The sequence below is a fragment of the Pantherophis guttatus genome, chromosome 1 (genome assembly GCF_059756535.1).
Source record: "Pantherophis guttatus breed Tessera chromosome 1, ASM5975653v1, whole genome shotgun sequence".
NCBI lineage: Eukaryota > Metazoa > Chordata > Lepidosauria > Squamata > Colubridae > Pantherophis > Pantherophis guttatus.
The window spans coordinates 190,704,325-190,722,548 of record NC_142063.1 but is presented as its reverse complement, the minus strand read 5'-3'; the positions used below and the strand labels follow the sequence as shown (position 1 = coordinate 190,722,548).

Here is an 18,224-nt window from a genome sequence, read left to right as displayed (position 1 = left end):
TTAGGAACTAAAACTATGTGTGAAGACCATTTTACTAGTCAAGAACAGATTTTTTTCCCCCTTCTTTCTTCAGGGCATCTGTGTAATATGATATGTAATATGATCTCTGTTTCTGTGCTCTACTAATGTAGTAGTGCCTGGCTTATTTGTAAAAATATCAATGAAGACTTCTTAGATCTGCTTTTTGTTGTGAAGATAAGCTGAATTTTACCTATGTCTCAATGCATTCGGTATGAGTGTATGTGACAAGGAGGTTTACAATTGCTCTGCTGAATAATCCAACCTATGAGCTCACAATTCTAGACTTAGCTGTTTTCTTTCAATCCACTGGTTGACATGACAGGCTGTGGTTTCTTCACCCTCAAGTCTATTTTGCAGTTGGCAGGTTCTGCTTTGTGGATTGCATTTTGCATTCCTGGCAGGCAGCAGAAGCTACACTCTATCTGCTACACTCTATTTGTTTCTGGCTTTTATATCATACCTGCATTTTGCATATTTGGCAGTCGTTTTGGGTGTTCCTTGTCACCTAGTTTCTGCAGTTTTTCTCCTTGACTGAGAACTTTATTAGGAACTTTATTAGTCCAACTGTCCTTCACCCCATCTATGACTTTTCTTGATTATCTTCCACACAGCATAACTTAAAAGGGCTGCTTCCTGTGGAAAGCCTGTGACTCTTCTCTATATAAGGAAGGCACACGTTCCAGTGTTTGAATCATCCTGGGCAAGTTTCTTTTACATGTTTTTCAGAGTCTGATTTAATCATTCAGTTAATCCATCTGTCTGTGGGTTCTCCTGCCAGATATCCCCAGTGCTATATATAAATGCCTTAGCAAAACAGATTGGAAGTTTGGGGCTTGATCTGTGAAAATCTCATTAGGTACACCCACTCTACTGAACAGTTTAAGCAACTCATTGGCAATGACTTTTGAGGTAACTGCAGAAGGGAATTGCCGCAGGGCATCTCATAGCATAATCAGAAATTACAAGGCTAGGCTGATTTCCTTTGGCTGACTTTGGCAAGGGACCAGCAATGTCCATAGCAATTCTAGAAAATAGAAAGGGGGACAAAAGGATTTTTTTTCCATCGGTGTCTTGTTTTGTCCTTCCTTGGGGGTCTTCCCTAACTCTATAAGAAAAACCCAATTATTCTCTGCAAATCAGAATGTGCTACTCGCTCATCACCATTTTCAACCACTGCCCTCCTACAACTTATCAAAGTAGGGTCCCTTTTCTTGGAGAGGTCTAATATCTACCTCCCATTTGTGCTTTAAAGACTGAATTTTGTGTCTATTCACCTATCAGTCTTTCTTTATGTGGCTGCTTCTCTGGATCAAAGGTGTGGCTAGGATAGCAATACATTGGAAGAGAATTCTGCTCCTCATTGTTTTTCTTGTTCTTGTAATTATTTATTATAAAACTTCTTTCCAGGCATTATAGCCAACATTTATTCTTCTAGTACTTTGGGCTGAATGCACCCTATCATCTTAAGTAAGATTGCAGGCTATTGAAAACAGAATGAGTTTCATGATACATCAGAGGTGTTTCTGATTAAGATATTGAACGAGGAAGTAATTGTTTCTACTTCTCTAGTTGGAGGGTACAAAACTTACATTATAAATCATATTCTCTTTGGGAGGTGATTGAGGGAGGTTCACTCCCTTCTTTCGACAATTTCCATTAGATCCTTCTCTTAGCTTTTAGCTAGCAGCTTTCATTCCATCCAACTCCAGCACCGGAAGAGCTGAAATGGCAGCAATATTTCAGCTGAGAAGTTAACTCCATTTCTTTCTATTCAGGTGAAACCTCCTAATGTTAAGAACTGCTGCTGATTTTCCTCCTTGCTGTTTATGAATTTTAAAAGGATAAGGAGATGCTGTCTTCTCGTGGGCAGTGATATTCTCGAGTGATTCATCTCAGGCAAAAACCAAGAGTCTTTTTAACTAACCAAGGTTTTAAAAGAGCCTACTTATAAAACATGCTGCTTGTATAATTCACTGGTATTTTGTCTGGTTGCAGGAGAAGCTTTGCATTTGGCCAGGGACTTTGGCTATACGTGTGAAACTGAATTCCCAGCCAAGGCAGTTGGAGAACATCTTGCCAGGCAACACATGGAACAGAAGGAACAAACAGCAAGGAAAAAAATGATCCTAGCGACAAAGTAAGTTATTTAAATGCTACCTTGTTCACATGTGACTCTAGAAGCTAACTGCTTATTTTAACCCTATACTAGGCTTCCAAGCCAAATGGTTTTGAAGTTAGGTGGATTTAACAAGTTAAATACATAAATAATAAAACAATAAAAGCATAGAAGATAATATTTATTTATATTTTGGTACTTTAAGGTATGCACAGACCAGGGGTGAGTCTACTTGCCTTTACTACCAGTTCGCAGTGGGGCCGTGTGCATGTGCTCGCTTTGCTCGTGCGCACGTGCGCACGTGCACTCTTCTGCGCAAGCACAGAAGCTTCTGCGCATGTGCAGAAGCGTTTTGATGACATCGGGGTCGGGTGGAGCCTCCCGCTGGTTTTACTACTGGTTCTATAGAACCGGTGCAAACCGGGGGCAACCCACCACTGGCACAGACCCAGAGGGGATGTTGAGGCCCACAGACATGCACAAAGTAACATTCCTTCATATATATCTTAATATAGTCAAATATGCACCTGTGGTAACTATTCTGACCATAGTTACTAATAAATCCATTTACATTGAACTGATTGAGATTTATTTAGAAAGAACAAGGGATACGCTCTATAAATCATTTCTAATAATATATTGGCAGTCAAAAGAAAACTTTTTGAAAGGTCTATGCGACATTGTCAAATATAGGATGCCAAATCACTTGGCGGGGTACTTTTCCTTATCTTTAAATTGTAGAAATTATTTCCTTTTCTTTCTCTTGATTTTATTTTCATAGGAAAAAAATACAGTTCCATCCAGCATCATACCTCTACTGCAGTAGTGGTTTCCACTTACCTTTGCTACTGGTTCGGAACTGGGAGTGTGCATGAGTGGGGCGCTTCTGCGCATGCGCAGAGTGTCCATGATGACATCCGGGCAGGTGGGCAGAGCCTCCCACCGCCGCCACTACCGGTTTGCCCGAACTGGGGCGAACCGGTAGAAACCCACCACTACTCTACTATTTTGCTAGGCTAATTGGGTGGCAAAGGACAGTTGAGAGAGATTAGACTTTTTTTTCCTCACAAACTTGCTGATAATGCCTAGAAGCATCGACCATCTGATGATTCATAGTCAAGTGATGAATGGATGGTTTTGTGCTCTTATATCATCATTACCCTCTTACAGTTAATTAGAACTTAACCAGAAAGAGTCATCTTTCTTTCTTTCTTTCTTTCTTTCTTTCTTTCTTTCTTTCTTTCTTTCTTTCTTTCTTTCTTTCTTTCTTTCTTTCTTTCTTGGAAAGTTTTATTTAGAAAAAAAATCTGTAAGTGATGTAACAATACAGCTTCAGAAAGTTCCCCATAGATATGTCAATTAGGGACGCAAAGCCTACATAATACAAAAGTTTCAAGCTCAAAAATGGGTTGTGCCACCTTTATCATCCTTCTATTAATACTTATTGATCATTCCAAATGTTTTCTGAGCTTGAGCCTTCTTTTTATTCAGAATATTTCTGGAATACTTGAAACAGTTCCAGTAAAATTGGAGAAGTTGGTTTGAACTTTGAGCAAAGTTTTTTGGGATTCTAACATCATTAATATCAGCATGTTAGATGAACAGATTGTAGATTCTGCAGTTATCAAGAACAGTGAGGGACAAACCAGAGAGTTGAGCTGCTGCCACAGTGATTTGCTCTTGCAATGAAACATAGAAATTAAGTATTCTTTATCTATGGAATTCTTATCTTATTATGTAAATTAAGCATTTATCAAACAGTTTAAGAAATACTGGTAAACTGTGCACAGGTATTCTGGATTTAAGAAGGTATTCTTGGGGGGAAAAACTTTCATACTTACTTTCTGTGGTAATATAATAGCAATAGCAGTAGCACTTAGACTTATATACCACTTCACAGTGCTTTACAGCCTATCTAAGCAGTTTACAGTCAGCATATTGCCCCCAACAATCTGGGTCCTCATTTTACCAACCTCAGAAGAGTGGAAGGCTGAGTCAATCTTGAGCAGGTGAGATTCGAACTGCCAAACTGTTGGCAGCTGGCAGTCAGCAGAAGTAGCCTGCAGTACTGCATTCTAACCACTGCACCACCATGGCTCTTTTAATCAATAATAATCAATCAAATCACCTTAATCATAGATTTGAATCTAGTCTGATTCACAAGTAAATTCTACTGATAATTCTCAGGCCAATTCTAGAGATTATGAAATTGTTCAGTGAGGATTTACTCAAACAAATATGCCCAGGTCTGCTTCATTCCCCCCCCCACCCCAAATTTGTACCAAGTCATGGAACATAGTAGGATGTATTTGATCTCCTAATTCATCATTTTTTATAGTACAGTGGACAAAATACATTGGTTGCATTGAATGAAGTCATGCTGTTGGCATATAAACAGAAGACCCAGATAGTTCCATTGACTGCAACAGGCCTTTAAAGTGGTTTCTTCACAACTCTGTAGTTCATTGTAGAATTATAATCTGATCCACAAACCATTCAAGGTATATGACATAATTCAGATTTAAGTGGTTTTATGGGACTGTGTAGGGTTTAATTTATAAGAATCCAGTCCAATGTGTTTATCAATCAGGCTGCCTACATTATATTGCACTAGTTCTAAGCATGTGATTATAGGCAAGGACAGCCACGTCCACTAAGGCGTGTCTTTGTATTTCTCCGTGGCCACGACTTGAAACCTGGTGACAAGAAGGAGGTTACTGAAAAGAATACATACAGTATCAAAGGGTTTCATAAAAGTAGCAAGCTTTCTGTTTCCTTTGAAAGGGAAACCTCTTTCCTACTTGATGTGTAACCCCTCTTCAAAGAATCCCCTTTGGCTATATCAGCATGCCACGATCCAAAAAAATCACCAAACTGACTTAAAGTGGCAGAAAACAAGCCTCCCCTTCTATTAGGCCACACGCAGACATTACAATCAGAAGTTCTAAAATGCACAAACATACCAGAGGCAAGCTGGCCTTATTATAAAGGGCTCTGTAGCTTCCCAAAGGAACCATAAAAAAACAATTACGCTGCTGTGACCAAACAGAATCTTAAAACATTTACTAAGACAAAAGCAAGCCAATTGGTGCATCTGCATATGTGGCAATGTACCCTTTCAAAGCGAGCCTTTCTGCCAAGAGGTACATAGCTTTGCTTAATCTGCTACCTCTGAAAGAAGGCTGACCCACTCTAGTGGTTTTCATTGCAGCTTTTCAGGCTGTACAGTTCGAATAATACAACCTATGTGCATTCTGCTTTCATTTTTAAGGTAGTACCGGGCCTATCTAGCTTGAATTTTTTAATATATAGCTTAAGAGGTAGTAATGAAAAAGGCAAGGAAAGCCCTTTGCCAGGCATCTATGGGATGCCATCCAAATGTGTCCAGGAGAAGCGGTCCAAGAAGTCTTTGTGGCTTCTGACTGAATAATGTTTCAATTTGATGGTGTGGGTGGTGCATTGTGATAGTTTTTATTTTATTTTTTTATTTTATTTTTGGATTTATATACCGCCCTACTCCCGAAGGACTCCGGGCGGTGAACAGCCAAAAAGATAAAACACACAAATTACAAAATTTAAAAGACAATATAAAAAAACCATTAAATAATTTGGCCCAAAACAAATTAAAACACCTCTAATCTTTTAAAACAAATTTAAAATTTACAATTAAAAGGGAAGTTAGGCCAGGCCAGCCTGTTGAAATAAAAAGGTCTTGAGGGCACGGCGGAAGGTGCGTAAATCCAGGATCCTCCGTACCTCCGGGGGGAGCTCATTCCAGATGGCCCCCACAGAGAAGGCTCTCCCCCTGGGGGCTGCCAGTCAACACTGTTTGGCCGACGGCACCCTGAGGAGCCCCTCTCTATGTGAGCGTACTGGCCGGTGAGAGGCTACTGGTGGCAGAAGGCGGTCCCATAAGTACCCAGGTCCTAAACCATGGAGCGCTCTAAAGGTGGTAACCAAAACCTTGAAGTACACCCGGAAGACCACCAGGAGCCAGTGCAGCTCACGCAGGAGAGATGTCACATGGGAACACCATGTCGCTCCCATAACCACCTGCGCGGCTGCATTCTGAACCAGTTGGAGCCTCCGGGTGCTCCTCAAGGGGAGCCCCATGTAGAGAGCATTACAGTAGTCCAGGCGGGAGGTGACGAGGGCATGAGTGACCCTGAGTAAGGAGTCCTGATCCAGAAAGGGACGCAACTGGCCAATCAGGCAGACCTGATAGAATAGATGTTAGATGATCTTTTCTGGTGCACCCTACCCAGTAACGTACTATGTATGAATGAAGCTTCTCAAGCCATGAGTCCAACTTGGCTTTTATGTAGCAGGTTCAGGAGCAGGGAGTGGGGGGATTGGAGAGGAGGCGAGAAAATGAATGCCTACCGAAAAGTGAATGGAGCCAAGATCATGAATGAGCAATGCCATGACCAGAATTAACTTTTTCTTTTAAATTTACACAATTGATATGATTCCTTCCTGCCTCTTTCATAATGTCTGCCTTCTGGCACATTTTTTTAAAAAATGACAAAACTCAGTGGCCACTTTTGGAAAGGTTCTGAGGGATCTGCCAAAAATTTTAAGGATACAAACTCTTTCTTGATAATCTTAACATTTGGGTCATCCAGTATTTTTTTTTTCTATTGATCACTGACAAAGGAAGAAAGTCAGCTATTCTGCTATGTAAAGAGCATTCATTTGCCTCTAGTGCAATCCATTCTTCTAGTAGAAATTTACATAAAGTGGTAGTAGTTATATATTATATTTGTATAATTGTGCTGAGGGAAGCATGTGTAGTATGAAACTTAAACCATTTATTAAATGAATATGGTAAGTAACCTTAATGAGTATGCATCTATTTTGATTCTAGGCAAATATGTAAAGAATTCCAGGATCTCCTAAGCCAAGACAGGTCACCTTTGGGTTCCTCAAGACCTACTCCAATATTAGATCTGGATATTCAGAGACATTTAACACATTTCAGGTATGACCATCAAAATCTATTGAATGGAATAACTTTATTTAAAAAACAGTTCTGAAGTGTTAAGAGTACTTTCTCTGTGCAGAAGTATTAAATGTGTTGTATATATGGAGATCTTGCCCAAAACCGACGTTTTGGCCCTTCTTGCACATGTCCTCTTCCAAGATAAAGATGAGGAAATGTCAGAATACTCCAGAGACTAGCAATCCAGGAGAAAGCTACATCTTATTGCAAATCTTTTGGTTTACAATGGTTGGGACCAAGAATGCTTTTCAAGCTCCTCTGGTGATCTGCTGCTACTGCTGGAAGATACTCTTTCGGTTTAATAATAAGGTTGTGTTTATGTGTCAAGTCATTCTATTATATTTCTCTTAAATCAGTATTGTCAGTCTCCTTGGTGTTTTTTTTAAAAAAAGTAATTGATTCTTCATTTATCTCAACTGATTAATCAATATGTATTTTTATATAATTTGCATGGATTTTTGATGAAAAATTGTCTAGTTGAGTACACAGGGGTTTTGTTTGTCAGAGAACACAAAGCCCACATCCAGGGAACTTTGCACTCAACTCACACAGGCTAGGATTCCATAGAGAAGCTTTCCTCAATTTGGTACACATTTTTGGAAGCATCCAAAAATGCATGGGATTATGGCACATATGAAGACCACACAATTGAGGAAAGCTACAATAACAGAATAGATTGCTCAAATTATTCATTTAATCCCAGACTGCAGTTATGCTATAAATAAGAGGTCAGGTGCCCTCTAGTGATCCTTGAAAGAACTAAATGTTTCTTGTTCAAAGGAAGTAGAGTTAGTGTCACATCCTAAGGATACATGAAGGGAAAGAATATTAATATTACACTTTCACTGTTGCCTCTAAAAGAGCATTTTATTTCAAATACAATTCCACTTTGATCTAAGTAGAACAATGTGAGGAAAATTGCTTAGTTTTTCCCCCCAGATATCAGTTATATAAATACAATGGAACAGTACCATGGTTGGAACAAATACAAATGAAACATTATCTTATATCTATAATGGAAAGATGGGCTTGATTTTTCTAACAATTATTTTATAAATTCTAGAAGTCGTACAATTTTTAATTTAGTCCACATAGATAGTCTCCCTATCCTATAATAGCATGTACATTTTCCCCCAATTATTATGTTCTATGTTGTCTTCAAAACAAATAGTAATATAAGCACTACTCTTAGAACACCCATATTTTTTCTTGATTTAATTGAATTTCATGTGTTCATGTGCCAATATAATTTTTGACTAAGATCAAGTATAGAACTATAAGAATAATTATGAGCTCCAGTTGCCAAATCTCCCTAATAATCTCTTCATCCTCCTAATATCTTCTTTATAATAATGACACTATTAAAATGCATAATGTTTATAACTTTTGTGGGTCATGTCAACATCCATATAACCCCCAGAACTGCATTTGGGATTAATTTGTGTCTTCAGAGCTGGTTTTGTCTAATGGTTAAGACATTTGAGTTCTACCTTCAGCACAAAGTTTTCCGGGTGACCTTGGGCCAGTCACTCTCTCAGCCTAGGAGTGGGGCACTGGTAAATTTCTTCCAAAAATGCTGCTGAGAAATTTCATAGACTAGTCCATGTAGTTGCAAGAGTCAAGACTGACACAAAAGCACTAAATAAAAAATTAATTAAATAATTTTATATGACTACTGCCAAAGAGAATGTCAAGAGGAAAGGATTCCCATTAGTAGCCATATGTTTATTATGTCTTTACTTCCAACATCAGGGTAAATGCCTGAAAAAAATATGTCTACCCTTTGTTCTCTAAACAAGTAGGCTTTCACAATAACTATTTTTTTTGCAAAGATCTATGTCGCCTGCTATAAACACGAGACTATCTAACCTAAAAACCAAAGTAGAGCCCAACTGGATCAAGTCATTGGCCATTCTGCATCACACCATGGCCCATTAAATGTTTTCAAGGAGCTGATAAGCATTGATAAAGGGATGATAGCCCTTCTCTGCTTTGGTTTCCTAGCAGCTAATATTTAAGGTATGCTCTCTGTAATTCCTTCATTATATTTTCTAGTTTCCCCTTTTGAAGCCATCCTAATTAGTAGCCATTACCAGGGATTGGCATCAGTTTTCAAATTTCTAAATCATATTGTTTACATGCTGACTTCTTTTTTTCAATATTGAAATTGTCTGCCTTTAATCTCAGTGGAAAACCCTAAATCTTGCGGGATTAAAACTTAATTCCATCTATATTGCATTATTTTTCTTACCTTTAGCCCTGGATAATTCATGCATGATTTCATGCACCTGTATCATCTCTCTTTTTACCCATCATTTGTCTAAGCTAAAAGGTACAAGCGCGAGGATGAGCCGTTCCAGCCGCCTCATCATTTAGGTTGCCCCTTTTTTTGTGTCTATGTTGTATCTATCCACTAGATACAGTAAGTTTTATGTTGGTTTAATTGTAATTAATCATAAGCAGGGGTGAAATCCAGCAGGTTCTGACAGGTTTTGGAGAACCAGTAGCAGAAATTTTGAGTAGTTTGGAGAACTGGCAAATACCACCTCTGGCTGGCCCCAGAGTGTGGTGGGAATGAAGATTTTGCAATATCTTTCCCCCAGGAGTGGGGAGGAAATGGGGATTTTGCAGTATCTTTCTCCTGGAGTGGGGTGGGAATGAAGATTTTGCAATATCTTTCCCCCAGGAGTGGGGAGGAAATGGGGATTTTGCAGTATCTTTCTCCCGGAGTGGGGTGGGAATGGAGATTTTGTAGTATCCTTCCCCTGCCACGCCCACCAAGCCACACCCACAGAACCAGTAGTAAAAAAAAATTGGATTTCACCACTGATCATAAGGACTAATTTGAGGACTATTATGTGATGAGTGAAACAATGATGGCCATCCATAAGCATGGCTGGTTAAAAAGGCATTTCTATTTTTAAAAAAAAATCTGAAGGTGTGGATTACTGTAAAGAATGGAGTGGTTTACTGCAGGTCACCATTTTATCAACTCCATGGAATGCTGGTAGTTTCTCTGAAGTTGAAGCCTGAGATGAAACACAACAATTATCTTTTAAGATATTCTGTGGTGTGCAGGTAGACTCTGTTGAAATCACATGGTCCATCCCAGGGGCCAGATGTTTTTCACATGAGCAAGGCGTAGCAAAAAAAAAGAAGTGAGTCTCTTTGAGTATCAGCCACCAGCCACAGTATGTTGTAAATATTTGATAGCAACTTCTGCTGCTAACGATACCCAGACTTGGCCATTGTTGGAAACTGGAGATATACAGATGGCATCCTCCTCTTCTTCTCCCCCTTCTTGGTGGAAAATGAAAGTATTTCCTTTGCAGAAAGACTAAATTGTGTCAGCCTTGAGGGGTAGGGGTGGAAGGGTCGGGTAGGATGTGAGGTACCTTGTGGATGCTGTCAAAGAAGAGTCCAAGTCTTGAGGGCAGTTTGGCTGCTTTGACATACAATGAAAGAATATCATTAAAACATAACAGAGGCCTCCCTTCCATCAAGCTCTGAGAAAACTACCTAATGACTAGAAAAGACTAGCAGTAAAGTTCCCTTTCTCTTTTAAGATCTCTGAAGATTCTTGGCAAATGTGAACAAACTGAGTTCATGATGTTTAGGACTTTCGTTATAATTAATCTCAGTTTTATCCAAGAGGAAGAATAGACTTCTAACCTATGCTGAGAACTTGCTAGACTCATTGAACCCTTTCAGTATAACCAAACTATTGAAATTTAAAAAAAAAAAAATTAATGGCAGTGTGAGGATGAGACACTTACTCTGCCCAGGAAAACTAAATCAGGTGATGATCAGTTTGCTATTTCTATAAAAGGAATGATACTGGCCCAGTATGGATCTGGATATACTGGATCACACAGAATATCAGCCAATATGGCCCATCAACACGGACAATTTCAAAAAATCCTGGCAGCAATTTCCAAAACAATTCTGAATGGAGAAAGTTTAGGGCTCCTAGATTTTGGTTACACAAATCTGGATCATCATTAGAGAGGTGGAAAACACAAATTCTTACTAAGTGTAAATGGTCACCTGCAGTGGTGGGTTTCAAAATTTTTTACCACTGGTTCTGTGGGTGTGGCTTGGTGGGCGTGGCAAGGGAAGGATACTGTAAAATCTCCATTCCCACTCCACTCCGGGGGAAGGGTACTGCAAAATCTCCATTCCCTCCCCAATCCAGGAGAAGGTTATTGCAAAATCCCCATTACTTCCCAATCAGCTGGGACTTGGGAGACAGAGAATAGATAGGGGCGGGGCCAGTCAGAATTTTTACTACCGGTTCTCTGAACTACTCAAAGTTTCCACTACCAGTTCTCCAGAACTGATCAGAACCTGCTGAAACCCACCTCTGGTTACCTGGCAGTTTGTAGCTCTGATCTAGTAGCCTTAAGAATTCCAGTCTAGGAAGTTTTTCCTAGATTCCTCCACAAAGGACTGGCTGCAATGCAGAGTCATGTATTGTTGAATACCATAGGCTTTTTGTTGGCTTGTCAGCTGATTTCCTAAAAAAGAGGCCACAAATCTTCAAGGGAATAGCCATTGGATACTACAAAAATGTTCCATATATTCTCCCTGCAACAATTTATTATTTTACATATTTCTATTCCACCACAATTGAAAAGACTCTTGGGAAACTGCAACATTTGAGGTACCTTCAATCCATTCCCTGGAGATGGCAATGCAGACATCTAGGCAGGGATGCAGCCAATAGGGTTGTCAGCTCTTTTTCAGGGAGAAATAAATAGGCAGATATCTCACCTGGCCATTATGACCATTTTGTGCATCACTGTAACGCATTGTGTGCCTCACTTGTAGAGTACCAAAGCATTTACTCTTTTCATCCTATTGTTTAACATCTACATAAAACCAATGAGGGAAGTCATCCATCAGTTCAATATTATCACTGCACTAATAGCCAGTTGTGCATCACCACTCTGGGCCTTATGGTTGATGCTATGGAAAATTTGCCTGGAGACTGTAACAGTTCTGTCTAGGACAAAATTGACTGACATTGGGTCCAGGTAAGATGGAGCTACTGTTTGTTCATCAAGATTCTCAATCAGCTCCTGCCTGAAGGCATTCAGCTAGCACTGAGGGATTAGATCAATTACTTTAGGTCCTCTTGGAATCAGACCTACTACTGGATAGAAAGGTGGAGGCTATGGCCAGGTGCCAGTTTGTGCCAATAGTCATACCTGAGGCAAAAAGATCTCACAAAAGACCTCTTTTATTGATTGATTTATTTATTGATTTGATTGATTGATTGATTGATTGATTGATTGATTTGATGCCCATCTTGTCTAGAGGTGACTCTGGATGGCTTACAAACATTACTCTATGGTTAAATGAAGAAACTTCATTACTACATGGATGGACTATTGCAGTGCATTCTGCATGAAGCAGGCTTGAAAGCAGCCCATTTATTGGCAGGTGCTCCCTGCAAAGAGCCTATGATGCTATGGGCTTTCCATTGTTTACACTAAATTTCTGGTGCAGTCTAACAAGCTCATTTTGATATATGAAACCCTAGATGGTGTGATGCCTATGTATCTGCTGGACTCCATTCTCTAAGCAGTCTGTCCAGTGTGATTCTCCTGGAAGAAGCTCTTAATTGTACCACATTCTCTGTTGCACCACCTTATGGAATAACTTCCTCTTGGAAGTGAGGTTTGCTCCTTCTCTTACAACATTCAGAACTTAGTTAAGATGAAGATTATTTGGTTTGTTTCTTCATTTAATTATTTATTGCTTTGGTTGCTCCTCCAATGATATTATTATAATCTGTCTCATTACATTAATTTTAGATCATGGTTACCATCAATTAATTAGTTACTTTGGTTTACAAGCTGTTTCAAAGGCAGGCAGGGTCCTCGTGGTGGTGGGGGGTTTATGATGAGCTCAATCATTTGCTTAGAATCAAGTATCATCACTATGCTGATGATAGTTAAATGTACATCTCACTGTCTGACCATCTAAGTGCTCCTGTGAATATGCTTTCCCAGTACCTGGAGGCTGAATGGGGAAGAAGAAGCTTTGGTGGAAAGAAGATTGCCACCCTCTCACAAGATTGGTTGGCTGTGGGTCCTAGGAGCCCCACCTCTAAACCCTGCATCTAGTGCTTTGCCATCTTTAACTCTGGCTGATGTTACACTCCCCCAAATCAGAGTTGGTGCACAGCTGGGGGTTCTTTTGGACTCACAGCTCCTGCCTGAAGACTGTGCAGCTTCTTTGGCCAATACACATTTCACAAATACTTACCCCTTGTGCCCTTTATGTCGAAAATAGAATAGAATAGAATAGAATTCTTTGTTGGCCATGTGTGATTGGACACACAAGGAATTTGTCTTGGTGCATACACTCTCGGTGTACATAAAAGAAAAGATATATTCATCAAGAATCATAAGGTACAACACTTAATGATAGTCATAGGGAAACAGTCAATATAAATCTTAAGGATACCAGCAACAAGGTTACAGTCTTATAAATAAACGAAACACATTCACTTTGAGGGTGGGGATTATTTATTTTGTGGAAACGTACCCTTTATCACTCAAGGAGGCAAGTCCAATTGGTAACCATATGCAATTTAGGCTGAATTTCTTAGAGAGCATGCATTTATGCAGACTTGCGTCCATGGGAGTTCATTGCACCTTCATTTAGAAAAAAACATCTTTGGCATCATATCTGCCTGGATGTGTTAATTTGTGGGGGGGATGTCAATCTTCTTTTTATCAAGAGTAATAAATATTTATAAATAGTAAGTAAATATAATAAATATTTTGGTAGCAAGTATAGATAGATGATAGATGATAGATAGATAGATAGATAGATAGATAGATAGATAGATAGATAGATAGATAGACAGATAGATATAGATATAGATATGCGCACACACACACATATATAGTAAACTCTTCAATATTTCTCTCTTTTTTGCCTGCTTTACAGTTTGATTACTCATGGCTTTGGAACTCCTGCGATTTGTGCCGCCCTCAGCACTTTCCAAACTGTTCTAAGTGAAATGCTGAACTACTTGGAAAAACACACAGCGCACAAAAATGGTGGAGCAGCAGAATCCGGCCAAGGACACAGCAACTCAGAGAAAGTCCCACTGAGGAAAACGTCAGAGGCAGCAGTGAAAGAGGGCAAAACAGAAAAGACAGACTAGCAACATCAGACAGAATCTATTTCCAGAGAACTTTGCTGCTGTTATTTTTTTTTAAAAAAACATATATCTATCTAACTATATCTATACATGCCTGTATATCTCATCGAAGGTGATCTCGCTCCTGTGGACCAAACTGAAGGGGGGAAAAGAAAAAAGTTGTAAAAAAATCTACCAATCTGAACAACTCTACGGACATCAACCATGTGATGAGACTATCCATTTTTAAGTGTTGCTCTTGAAACTGCGATGTGTGTGTCTGTATGTGTGTGGGTGTGTACGCGCGTGCGTGCACACATATTCATTCAATCATTCCAAACATTACATCAATACACATTTTCTTGGCATTTCCAGACTCGAAAATGTCATTCAGAATCACGAAAATACATGATCATGGGATACACTTGTACTAGTGGGAAAAATTGTATCGCACCACCCATCTGATGGATGAAACACGAAAGAACGCCTCTTTTCACTTCTGACATCATATGAAAGACCCCTGACTGAAAGATGAAAAACCTCAGAGCTCTTAAGAGTACAACCATCACGTTGCCAGGACTGATGATTTGAGCCCTGGGAATTTATAAATAATCCTCATCAGAGCTATGTCAAAGTCCACCAAGATCGAGTCCTTCTCATTCAAGGATCAGCCTCAGGATGACATCACAGATTAGAATGAATGAGCCTGGACTTTAATCTATCACCTGTTTATTTCTGCTTAGTAGAAGTCAAATGATACATTCAATGAGTATCTTTCTTATTTGCGTTTCCACTTATTAGCCCATTTTCATCTCAGCAAGAAATGATATACAGTCACGTATTCTGCTGGTTCAAAAGAAGGAAGTGGAGAGGACTATTGTATTATTTTGATATTTCTGGGGAGTTTTGCTTTCTTTTTCATAACAGCTCTGATTCAACACCATATGTTCTCCAGGTGGTGGTGGTAGAGAACAGGTCCAGGTTAGTCTTCCTTGCTCTAGTTCTCTGAGGCATATCTCCAGGAATGCTTGAAAGAATAATAGTATATGCTGAGTGGTTGAAAGTAGGTAGGGTCTGGGCATCGTTGAATAGGCAAGATTCTCCTAGCACAGTCTGCATAAAAAGTGCCCATTGTTGCAGATGTTGTCTTGTCATAGACAAACTAAGGATGTAAAAATAAACTAAGGTGACCATCCTTAGAAGACATACTCATGTATGGGTTCCTGGCTCTCATACTGCCATGGTGATATGAGTGATATGCTTACAGAAGCAGTGAAGAGTTCTTTTTAATCCAGGAGGAAAGTAAAACTTCAAAAAGTAAAATCTGCCCATTCAAGTCACCTAGGAAATTTATATGATAATAATATAGAACTTGGTTGCCATTGCCATTTTTCAAGGTTTTTTTTTTAATATTATATTTATCAGGAAATTAATGCCCAGCTTCCTGTTTGTGGCAGTTTATAACTATCTAATTTAGTCTAGTCTAAAGGCCTGGGGTTTCCTACCTAAGTATTAACCTAAACTGCTCCCATTAACTTTTTGAGATCAGCCAAGATTGGTTAGATTTACTTGTCAGGACTGAGTCACAAATTAGCAGTATAGGTAATCCTCATTTAGCAGATACAATTGGGATCAGCAACTCAATAATTAAGCAAAGCAGTCACTATGTGAAACTGCTACTGTGCTTAAGATCTTACTTCAGTTTTCCTTTGCTTTATAGATCTGTGAAGGTCACAAATGCAAGGACTGGTTGTAAAATTACTTTTTCATCACTGTCATAACTATGGTTGCTGAACAAGGCAGCAATTAAACAAGGACTACCTGCATTGAAATCTCATCTAGTATCCTGGCATAGTTCATTCAAAGCCTTTGATCTGCCTAAGCATATTACTGCCCTATTATATAAAGCAATGATGGGGCCAATATGCTGCCATATAGTGAGCATATCATTTCAATAGGAGACATTTGTCCTCCCTCTCCCCAAAAAAGCAAACACACAATCAAAATTAAAAAGGTACAAAGGTAGTTCCATCAAAGTCAATGATGCTATAGTAGAATCTACACACTAAGCAATAATTCACTAAAATATGACTAAACATATGATTGTTTAAGTATTGTAGTCATGTCCGGTAGGCCATATGAATGTATTATTTGTACCTTTGGATTCAAAAGTGAGTTTAATAAGCTTATCTTTATTAGGTAGAATTTCATGACTCTGGTATGGGTAAGAGGCACAAGTCTCCGGTCTGATCTGTCACTTGTTAGTTTCTGGCAGCAACCAACAAACAATGATAATAAGATCTGTCAATGACTGCTTTTACTGAGATATGTGATTCTACATTCAAGAGTGAGAAGATGTTTTCAGTCAGGACGGCTAGGTCTCTTGAGAGTGTATATTCAACATTCAGAGGTCTATTTGTCATTAAATGATTGCCTATTATTTTAGATGGTAACAATCAAGGCCCTTTTTCTAATTGTGAAATCCTGGTAAAAACTTTATTGCAACTTTTCAGTCCTTTCCTTGTTCAATCCATATTTAAATAGCTCACTTGGTCTTTAATGACTAATTTGGCTCTTTTTGTTGTTGTTGATTAGTAAATAAGCTCAGTATCCAAAGATCTCGTTTCTCTGTTTGACATGCAACCATACTTAGAATGTCCTTCACATATTACATGTTTATAAAATGCATATCTAAAAACTAAATAGTGTGGAAACCACTTGTCTAAGACTAGGAGGTAAGCTGCAGCTGAATATAATATAGCCTGAGGTTTCATATCAAAGAAAAAATTATTCGTTGCTGTCTCATGTGTAGTATGACTGTTTCACCTATAACTTGATGATCTATCAAACACAAAGAGATCTAGTGAATGATCTCGCTCAAACCTCTGTGTAAATATGGCATCCTGTTCATACCTTGCTTTCAAGATTTCCTCACAAGCATGATTGTTTTGTAGAAGCACCTAATCTGATGGTACCCTGTTTTGTTTTGGGTTTTTTTTTTACTTGTATTCTTCTCTACTCTTGATGATTTTAATAAAAGAAAAGGGGAAAACCCCTCTTTGCTCTGGACACTAATCCACCAGAAAGGGATGAGGATTGTTCTCCATCAATTGATCTTCAAAGAGATCATGCCCCAACAGTTGACTTATAAAAGGGCAAGAGAAACTGGCAGCAAGAGATTTCAGGCCAATAGTAATGCTCTGAGAAGTGATTTCCAAACCAATTTTCTATTGACTGGATTGCAGATCAGGAGGCTCAGAAGAACAGGTGGTCTTCCCACATCAGATAAAGCTCTGATTTCAGTTCCAGTTTAAAATGATTGTAATTTAAACCCACGGCTTTCCTTTTGTATGATGGACTCTGTATAGCAATCATTGTACTTGTATTTAAATGTGAGTGAGCACATGGACACAAGCAAGACTTTGTGATTTCCTCTCCCATTTTGATGGGATCCTTTATAATTTGGCAATGAAATGCATAGTTCTTTTTCTGTTTCTTATATGACTTGTCTATTAGACATGACCCTAAGAAAATATGCCCACATTTAAGTGAACATTTCACAGCAATAAAATTAATGCTGATTTATGTACTTGGAAATAATTTCTAAGCAGCAATAACATGTGAACGGCAGAGGTGCTGCCTTTACCACTATCTTTCTGGATAAGAGAAATGCAGGTAGAATTGTGTTGTCTATCAATCAATCTTCCTGCCAGGTTACATTGCTATGTTTTATATAATGGCTGTGTTCACACAACATATGAAACCAGGGTTTGTGAAATCATTTTAGCAGAATTTGCCAAATGCTGTAAATTAGTGTTTTACTAATTTACTAATTCCCCGGGGGGGGGGACATTTTGGTTGGTTTAGCAAGTTATGAGAATCCAAGCAACATAAGGACATGCAGTTCATATTTATTAAGCTGGTAT

General features: G+C 38.9%; 1 protein-coding gene across 1 annotated transcript in view; it reads left to right on the top strand.

Moving 5' to 3' along the window:
- Positions 1 to 17,883, top strand: part of TFAP2D (transcription factor AP-2 delta) — a 43,803-nt gene extending 25,920 nt beyond the window's left edge. Inside the window, exons 5-7 of the mRNA XM_034432553.2 lie at positions 2,017 to 2,158; positions 7,005 to 7,118; positions 14,103 to 17,883. Of these exons, the coding sequence (XP_034288444.2) occupies positions 2,017 to 2,158; positions 7,005 to 7,118; positions 14,103 to 14,322 (476 nt within the window). The 3' untranslated portion in view covers positions 14,323 to 17,883. The remainder of the gene's footprint in view (positions 1 to 2,016; positions 2,159 to 7,004; positions 7,119 to 14,102) is intronic.
- Positions 17,884 to 18,224: the final 341 nt, after the last annotated feature.